Source organism: Homalodisca vitripennis, chromosome 1 (assembly GCF_021130785.1).
Source record: "Homalodisca vitripennis isolate AUS2020 chromosome 1, UT_GWSS_2.1, whole genome shotgun sequence".
Lineage (NCBI taxonomy): Eukaryota > Metazoa > Arthropoda > Insecta > Hemiptera > Cicadellidae > Homalodisca > Homalodisca vitripennis.
Genome location: NC_060207.1, coordinates 68,235,770 through 68,246,192, shown reverse-complemented (window position 1 = coordinate 68,246,192; position 10,423 = coordinate 68,235,770). Strand labels below are relative to the sequence as shown.

Genomic DNA, 10,423 nt, shown 5'->3' with positions numbered 1-10,423 from the left:
AATGATCATTCCCTAAAGGCATTACATTTCTTATTATCCTTTCAGGTACTTTAAATTTCTAACAACGACTTCTTCAACAGTGGTTACGATTAAGTAACATATTAGCATCGATTAAGTTGTTTATCTTTGGTTTACTTTCATGTATAGAACATTATTTATTAAATGAATGTAATTTACACTATATTAAAAGAACCCATATTTATTTAAGGAGGAGCTCTTATTATTGAAAACTATTTTCTTAAATTTTCTATAAAAGAAACATGGATTTGTCTCCATCTGCAAATATGCCACACAATTTGGAAATATCTACATCTTTTTTACAAATGTAAACGCAAATTGTATTGAATAAGTCTTCTTCTGTATTTTATTAAGTTATTGCATAAGAAAGCAAAACATGTTCTTCAGATTCGTTATTCGCATAAATATACCTTGCCGTAATAAATAGGAAAATCACTTGTAAGGCAATATCTTTGGTTGCATCAACTAGAAATGAGAAATATGGGCTTTCATTTAATTATTAACTGGCCTTTTTCTTCAATAAGGTCTTACATGTTTCGAATTTGTCGTAAAAGTCTATGTTTTGAAAATGGGATGTTACTTATTTTACCCTCATAGTCTTCACCATACATACAAGGCACGGTATCTTTTATTCAAAGAGCTATCAAATCCTCAGCAATAGTGTGGTTTTACTGCGCTTTGCAATGTAGTAGCTAAGTTTATAAGAGGCACCCATAGCATTTTTATTGTATTTGTTACGTGACACTAAATAAAATTTAAAACTAGCATTTATTCCATAATTTTTTTTTATTCTATCAAACTAGCTAACTTCTATTTTTATACTCGAAGTGTTTAGTTCCATGATCACGCAGCATTGACGAAGTTTTCTTACTACCCTTGCTTAATACTTTTCCGCATAGAATTCCACTTCTCTATTTAATAAAACTCCATATTTTAAATCTTTACTGGAATATGTTCCTATATTTGGGAAAGATCCATTATCAGATTTCTGAGATTTATATATATTGATAATCACAAGAGTAGTATCAGCTGCCACGTTTACTGACGAACTAGGTTTATTATATACCTTGATTGCATCATAGTGTTTGTTCTTAACTGATTAAGTTTTCAACCACTTATCGTGAAGTGGTTGTTTTAATGATAATAATAAATTGTAATAATAATTTCAATTGAAATTAATGTACTATTTATTGTTTACTGTAAAACCCACTGAAATAAACACTTATTATTATATAAATAATTAATAATATAATATCAGTGTGTATCAGTGTGTTACTGTCATTTCTGTTGTTCCGGTCCGGCATTCCTCTCAACGTCAGCAAGACAGTTTTCTTGTCCTCCACAGCCTTCCCGATAACTCTGTTATACGTACTGACTATTTGCGATACTATAGCGGCTGCACACTCGACTGAGGTGGATCGAGTAGCTTCTGTTTGTGTGTGTAGTTTGCTGTATACGTCGCGGATCTTCTGTGGGTGTACACGGGCTCCATATATATATATATATAAATATATATATATATATATATATATATATATATATATATAAACAAACATCATGGCTAATTCTTGTCCTGTATGTATTAAGTCAGTTTTAGACTCTGAAGAGGGTATTGGCTGTGATGGTGCTTGTATGCGTTGGTTTCACCGTGAGTGTATAAAGATGTCTAAGTCTGAATATCAGCGCATCAGTGGAAATAACAATGTTAAATGGTATTGTTTAAGAACTGACTGTCTTCAGTCTTCGAATCAACCCTTCAATTTTCTTCTTAATCAACTTACTGTTCTTACGGATAAAATTTCGGATTTATCAGTTAAAGTTGACTCCCTTACATCCCTTCCAGCAAAGGTTGATAATCTCATTGCTGAGGTGGATAGCCTCAACAAGAATCTCTCTCATCTAGAGCAGCGAGTCAACCTCAATGAGGCTGGTTTGAAGACCCTGGAGGGTAAGTTTGAAAATATTTCTAAGCGTCCTGTCAACCCGGATTTAATTATGGCTGAGTTAAATGAACGTTCCAGTCGGTCCAAGAACATAATTTTCAACCTACCTGAATCTGATGATAAAAATGTGGAAACTCGTAAGGCGCATGACCTGCTTGCTGTGAACAAGCTACTAAATCATTTTCTTCCGACCTATAACTGTCCCTCCACCAAGGTTCTGCGTGTGGGTAAGAAGTATCCAAACAAGCCTAGACCTTTAAAGGTTATACTGGATAATGGGTTGAGTTCTATCGGGTTTATTACTAATTTCTCACGAGAGTCAGCCACCAAGATTGACCAGTGTTTCTCTGATGTGAGAGTGTCTCGTGATCGTACCCAACGTGAAATGGAGAGCTTTAAATCAATCAAATCTGAGCTGGATAAAAGAGTTGCTTCTGGAGAAAAGGATCTTGCCATTAAATATAGAAATGGTGTTCCCTGTATTGTTAAGAACATAAAAAATGTTTAACTTCCAACGGTACTCAACATGAAATTACTTGTATTTTTCAAAACGTCAATGGGCTTAGAAGTATACTTGATGAATTGTTGCATGCGTTGGCTGGTATCTCCTATGATGTAATTGCTTTGGTTGAAACAAACCTCTCCCCCGACATTCAAGACTCTGAACTGGGCTTTGATGACTTTTCAGTCTTTAGATGTGATAGGACTAATATCACTAGTGAAAAACTTAGTGGAGGAGGCACATTAGTTGCCGTTCAAAATTCAATAACTTGTCGTAACATTTCCCCGTCTACTGCTACCACTGAATGTGTATTTGTTGAACTCAAGACATCCTCGTCTAACATGGTTGTTGGTTGCGCCTACATACCTCCTAACCGGCCCAGCACAGACTATTTGGACTTTTGTCAAACTGCTGATCAGCTTTTTGGTTTTCGCAATGACTCTGTGGATCAGATATTGCTTATGGGGGACTTTAACCTACCACATACGGACTGGCATGGGGGACGGAGGGGTGTTGGTGACTCTTCGCGTTTTGTTATGGACCTTGCAAGCTCCTACGATCTCAAACAGTACAACAGTGTGCCGAACTTTCGAGGGGTCGTCCTTGACCTTGTTTTTTCATCCAATCCTGTAACTGTGGTAACTCCTGCCTCAGACTTACTATTGCCAGAGGATAGACATCATCCAGCCCTTGATATTGTAATCAGTGTCAAGCAATCTGCCCATCTCAAAAACGTCAAATATATTCCTGACTTTCGAAACTGCGACTTAGTTGAGATTTTTAGGTTGTTGCAGGGTGTTGACTTGCCCATCGACTGTGCCTTGTGTGATGCGGAACAGATGTTTAATGCCTTTTGTGACCAGTTGTCCTCTGCTGTATCTCGCAACACCCCTATAAAGAGGATTGAAAGCTCAAAGTTTCCTAAATGGTTCACAAATGAGCTCAAGAATTTGGTTATAAATAAAAAAACTGCCCACAGGAAGTTCAAAATGACCGGCGATCCCTTTTATCTTGAGTGCTTCCGAAAATTGCGAAGGGAATGCAAAATAAAAACTTCTGACTGCTACCGAGTTTACATTGGCAAGGTTGAGGAAGGTATACCCCACAATATTAAATCCTTCTGGTCGCATGTGCAGGACCTCAAGAGTTCCAGTGCGCTGCCTGCAATGCATCTGAATGGCAATACAGCTGATGATCCAACTGAGAAGTGCAATCTTTTTGCTCGGCATTTTTCTTCTGTGTTTTGCGACACTGACATCGCTGTGCCTCACTTCGACTTCGGATGGAATGATTCACTCTCTTCAATAGTGCTATCTGCTACCGATGTCCAAGCTAAGCTCGAGGTTCTTGATCCGTTTAAGAGTGCTGGCCCTGATGGCATTCCTCCTTGTGTACTGAGATTTTGTGCTCCTGTTCTTGCCTCGCATTTGGCGGTGTTGTTTAATCTGCTACTGGCCTCTGGAACTTTTCCCTCAGTGCTGAGGCGGGGATTCGTGGTCCCAATCTTCAAGTCAGGAGACTGTTGCAACATAACTAACTTTAGACCTATTGTTATTCAGTCTGCTCTGGCGAAAGTCTTTGAGGCACTGGTCCTGGACCATCTTTACTTCTATCTAAGAAAGTTTATATCCGATAGTCAGCATGGTTTTCTTCGCAATCGATCTACAATCACTAATTTGCTTGTCTTTCAGGAGTATGTTATGGCTGCCTTTGTTGACTCATGTCAGGTGGATTGTATCTACTTGGATTGCTCTAAGGCATTTGACAGGGTGCACCACGGACTGTTGATTGCGTAGCTTGCTGGTTATGGGGTTGGTGGGCCGTTGTTGAGGTGGTTGGCTAGTTACCTTGGGGACCGCAAACTCATGGTCAAGTGTGAGGGTGTTCTGTCAGCACCATTCTGTGCTTCCTCAGGGGTTCCCCAGGGTTCACACCTGGGTCCTTTACTTTTCAACATCTTCATAAATGATATTACTTGTGAACTTCCGGTCAATTGTCTGCTGTTTGCTGACGATCTAAAGGTCTACACCAGGGTTCACTCTACGTTCGATCAGCAAGTTCTCCAGCGGTCCCTCACCAGGATTGAAACGTGGTGTGCTGCCAATGCTATGGAGCTGAATGTCTCCAAGTGCGAAGTGGTGTCTTTTTCTCGTAGTCAATTTCCATATATCTTTGACTACCGCATCAATGGATTGGTGCTGAGAAGAATGAACAGTGTTAAGGACCTTGGAGTTGTTTTCACCTCTACACTCGACCCTTTGGAGCATATTGATGGTGTTGTATCAAGAGCTTACTCCCTCTTGGGATTCATCATGAGATCGACTAGGAGCTTCAGGTCACCCCAGTCGCTCCTGATCCTCTACAAGTCTCTCGTTCGCCCGGTCCTTGAGTATGGTTCAGTGATCTGGTCCCTTCATCTTATTACCCATATCGACTGCTTGGACCGAGTTCAGCTTCGTTTTTTGAGGGTGTTGGGCGTTCGAATGGGCTATGGCTACCTGACGACTCCAATTGAAGAATTGGAGCTGAGATTCAACCTGCATCCTCTTCACACTAGACGTCAATTGCAAGATCTTCAGCTTCTTTACAAGTTGGTTAATGGCAAGTTGGATTGTCCTGACCTCCTTCGTCAAGTAAACTTCTACATTCCTAGAGGAACTAGATCAAAGGCAGTGTTTGGAAGAGTATACCGGCCAACTAGTTATGCTAGCAACTGTGGCTTGGCGAGGATGCAGCGTACTGGGGGATTGGTCTGCGCTGGGTTGGATTTCTTCCAGGGCTCTTGGTTGTCCTTTAAGTGGAGGTGCTCCAGGGTGTTGACATGAGTTCATCAGTGCACGTGCTTGTTATTATTCTTATGTTGTTTTTCCTTAATTTATAGTTTGTTTTACCTCGTAATGTATAATTGTATATTATTTTCCTACATATTATAGTTCTGTTTTATATATATATATATATATATATATATATATATATATATATATATATATATATATATATATTATCCTCTACATATTATAATTCTGTTATTATTTTATATTCTATTATCATGTTGAATTTCAAGTGGTTCGTTTTGTGTGACAGTTTATTGCAATGGTTACCTTCTATTTGATTGTTATCTTTGTTATTCTTGACCTATTTATTATTGATACTTGTTACTTATGTTGATTCCTGCTATGAATGTTGAATAATTTTTGGCGTCAAACTATTGTTGTTACTGCTTTGCCTTATGATTATCTGTTATGCTGATTGCTGTGTTGTTGTTGTGTATATAATGTGATGTTCTATTTTTCTAGCTTTAATTTAATATAGTCATCTTAGAAGTCTGTAATTTTTGTAAATATGTTAAATGGCGTTGTACCGTTGGAAGTAATAATAAATAAATAAATAAATAATTATAATAAATAAATATTATTGGGTTTATTCATAGCCTTATATTTACGCTTCTTTTAAAATTTTTGTACTGACTTCTCACGGACCAACGATCTCTCTCGATTTGTTGGAGTACTGCAAATCAAGTAAAAGCGTTATGTTATGGTAAAGGTACAGACACTTACCCAATATGAAAAAAATTATATCTTTTAAAATTTCATCATTAGCATTGTAAGGTTTTCGTAATTCATGGGAAAAGACATGCAGACACTGTTTAAGCACCCTAGCACATTTAAATATTCTTTTAAATGTATTGAACTATTTTTAGAGTCTAGAGAAAAAAATTGAATTAAAATACATTATATGAGGAAAAATTAAATAATACATAAAAGAATATAATAATTATATTCTTTTATGTATTATTTAATTATTGTAATCGTAATCCATGGAAATGATTTTTAAAATATTAATATAAAACGCAAGGACAGGATAATACATAAAAAATAAGACAAGAACTTATAGTACTGCATATAGTACTTCTAATTTATAGTACTGCATAATAATTATTAGTTCTAGCAGATCACCTTGTAAATACAATGGACCAGTGAGAGATCTCTGTGACGTGGCGGTTGCCTCTTGGGTAGCTAATCTTGGTCTAGTTGTTAGTGTTCCACGCGAACATTTATCTGACTAAAAATGCATCAACGAACGTCTCTCATAGAGAGTCCTCAAGTAGTTCTATGTTACCTGTGAAGTTTTCTCTGTTTGACTACCAACATTTCTGACCACTTTTTATTCTTTGTTTGAAGGTTATTTTTGACGATGGAGGGATTGTGAAGGAAACAGGATTTTTTCGGACATTTGCCATCGTTCAGTGAAACAAGAAATCAGTAACAATACGTTTCAAGTGTACGTGTACGTTTCAGTTTTACGTGGTAAAAACTGTGTTTACAGTATAAAATGTAGCTGCAATAGGGAATACATAGGCGAGACAAAAAGACCATTAAACGTAAGGATCAAAGAGCACAAAGAAAACACGAGACAGGGTCTCACAGAAAAGTAAAAAATTGCACACCATTGGTGGTCCGAAGACCATCATATGAATTGGGATGAAGCCAACATAATACATCGGGAACCACATTTCTTCAAAAGGAAATTAATTGAGGCAACATACATTAAATTGGCAGACCAACCAATCAGTGAACCATCAGTCGAGATTAGGCCGCTTTGGTTGCCAATTCTAAAAAATGAACTAAAGAGAAAACCAAAAGTATCAAACGGATGAGATATTTGTAATAAACCAATGCGGAGTCACAACATGGTTTTAAGAAGTTCATCTCGCTTGAACCAATAATAACGAAAGCCCATTCCTGAACCCCTTCCTTTTTATTTCCGCCATCTTGTTTTTGTCTGCCGTGACGATTACCATTGGCTAGCGCCCTCTGGTCAGTCGTAGGTGGTCAGAGACGAATGAAGACGTATTGTGACCGCTATTCCGTAGTTCAGTTATAATGATTAGTGTTTTGTATAGTTTTTTATTAAGTGCATGGTTATAGAGTTAGTGAAGTTGACAAACAACATGGTGGTTGTGATTCGTGCCTAGGCGTGCCACAATGCTTTGGTAAGATTTGTTTTTTTAACCTAGTTTGTAATTATGTAATAGGTTAGTTCTTTACCTGAAGAAGAGATCAGATTGCAGATCTCGAAACGGAGTGTTACTGATTTCTTGTTTCACTGAACGATGGCAAATGTCCAAAAAATTCCTGTTTCCTTCACTTTTTATTTATCTCCAATTCACTGCAATACTAACTCCAGGGTCATTAGTAGGGCATGTTTTAATTTGATTGTAACCTTTGCGCGAAAGTACTTGGAATGTTCATAGCCCAAAGGCTCTGCGTCTGGTATCTGACGCTGTCTAAGACTTGACTCGTGGAATTTGGTGTCATGTTCGTCTGGAGAGATCCAAAACAGGTCAACAACGAAGAAGCTCAAAACGAAACATTTACATCGTTTCGACATCAGATACACATATAAATAGGTGAAGTGGTAGTCTGCCTCAATAGGTACACATTCGAGTGCACTACGATGTGATGGACACGATCTTTAAGCACAGTGCAGCAACCGAGTTTTCTACACATAACTTAGCTATGGTAGGAGGGTTAGGTTCAATTGAATTTTGAGTTTAGCTCCAGTTCACCTTCTTTTTATTGTCTTTGGATCTCTTCAGACAAACATTACTCCAGATTCTAAGAGCCAAGTCTGAGACCGCGTCAGATACCAGACGCTGCAATAAAAGGTGAACAGGAGCTAAACTCTATATTCAATTAAATAAACCCTTCCTATCACAGGTAAGCTTTATACAATTTGTAAATGAACTGCCACACACTGCACCAAACAGAACATGACATTACGATAAAACCTTTTAGAAAATGTTTCTTTTGTCTTATGATGGTACTGAAAGGTGTTTTTCCCTAATCTGCATAAAGCATGCGCTCTGAGTCTAGCCTGTCAAGAATTACAAATATCATACTCTGCATGTACATATTTCAACTGTCATTATTGCAAGTATGTGTCATTATTAGTGATGACCTGTTCTCTTCTAATGTTTTTTCATATTTAAGTGTGTCTGAGTAATAATAGAGTTACTAATTGAAGTCAAGCTGGGATATGTCTTATAATCAGGGTAATATATCAGTTCAATGTGCGCTACTTATGAAGCCTTCACAGAACATCTGCTACGCTGTTACAAGACATATTGTACTTGTATATCTCTGCACTGTCAGATACAGTGGGGTGCAATCATTATTGACGACCAGCTCTTGCTAATGTAATGGGAGGACAGAATGGGCACCTAGTGTATTGAGTACATGTATAAACACATATTAGGCAATTACATTTGATATATCTCAGAATATTACTGAATATTGTCTTAATAGAGAGAATATAATAAAAGAGTTACATCTAACTCAACGAACGAATGCATGATTTGGGATTAAGTTATATTAAAAGAGCTACATGCTGACTCGAATGAAAATGGATAGTGTAATGCTATAAGGTAATATAAATGAATGACTTGTATAATACAACAAGCTAAATAAAATTAAAAGACAGACCTGATTGAGAAAGTCGAGATTGTAATTATAGAAACTGGAATGATGCCACTCACCGACGTGGATTTCACGACTACCACACACTGCACGGCATGGCTGACATCGCATCTTATGGAGGGCTCCCGTGGCTTCGACTCGGTGTCCGTACGTAGATGGGTAGTTTGAGTCACTGGTAACATTGGAGATAAACTTTACAATGACGGTACCTTCTATCGTAGGCGGGACAAGTGGTTTTAAGGGAATCCATATCTGTCCAGTACCAAACGAAACTCTTCCAAATCTAACGGGTTTCAAGGGGACAAATTCAATATATAGTGCTCTAAACTTGTCTTTTAATTTTGTAATCACATATTAAAATGATATAAAGAAAGAGAGCACCTCCGCACACGGGAGTCACATTGCCCAGCCAACGGACAAGCAATTCTGTCTGACCGAGCAGGTCATGTCACGTGTTCTCAGGTGATGTTAAACTAAATTTTCTCGGAAAAAGGGTAGCAATTAACAGATTATTAACACAAGTACTACAACACTGTAGTACAACTCAACACAGATTACCACGTGTCAGATAGAGAACACAAATATAAAATAAATTATTATAAACAAAATTAGCATCGTTTGTTATTAGCATTGTTGTAAATATTATACAATTGTTATTGGTATGATCACATGATAGCTGTATTTCCCCCTTCAATGGATGTAATAGGAATTAATCTACTTGTTAATACATTAAAATAAAGTTTTTAAATATCTTTTGAGCTGAGTATTTATAAAATTGCTTTTTAGTGAATGATCAAGGAGGCCAAAACCAAAACCTATGGAGAATTCTTAAGACGTCGTAAGACGATTATTCATGGAATCTTTACAAAAGATGGCTACTCTATGGAATAAACTTAGACCAGAGATAGTCCTCTGCTTTTTGAGCCTTTGAAGCAAGGTTTCCGGTCAGTTATTACACACAGAATATGAGTCTAATGATTTTAACAAACATAGCGAGAAATTGGATATCTTATCATGGACATTTTACAAATGTATGAAGTTTGACATATACGAGTCTGGAAGGGGTTTCGGGTTTGGATTGAACGGAAACAAAAGTTGGTCTAAATCTTTTAGTGGTTGGAAGTTCCCAGGATCCAGAGGTGAAGTACTAAAACTACATAGTCCTACTATTGTTACACTTGACATCTGACTTGCAATACGTGTGCATTATTTTACCGAAAAGATTGTATGAGAAAAGGGAAGTTCAATATCACAAATTTGCAATAAAATTTACTATGTTTTGTTTGATGATGCTTCTTTCACACAAGTTCAAAGCTTTCCTTCTGTTATTTAAAGTTGATCTTTTAAGAAACGAATACAATAAATATATTTTTCTCTCGAATAAAATACAGTACTTGAACTTTTGAATAGTTGGTTAATTATTATAGCGTTTATAAAATTATTAGTAGATTCAAAATTAATAAAATAAAAAATGGTCTTTC

General features: G+C 37.0%; 1 protein-coding gene across 1 annotated transcript; it reads left to right on the top strand.

The window, feature by feature from the left end:
* Positions 1-2,804: 2,804 nt before the first annotated feature.
* LOC124364323 lies at positions 2,805-4,259 on the top strand. The gene has a single exon (XM_046819739.1). The coding sequence runs from the start codon at positions 2,805-2,807 to the stop codon at positions 4,257-4,259; it is 1,455 nt and encodes a 484-aa protein (XP_046675695.1).
* Positions 4,260-10,423: the final 6,164 nt, after the last annotated feature.

What these genes read in the sequence shown, in the direction of transcription:
- LOC124364323 (XM_046819739.1), top strand. Translation starts at nt 2,805, where the DNA reads ATGGTTGTTGGTTGCGCCTACATACCTCCTAACCGGCCCAGCACAGAC.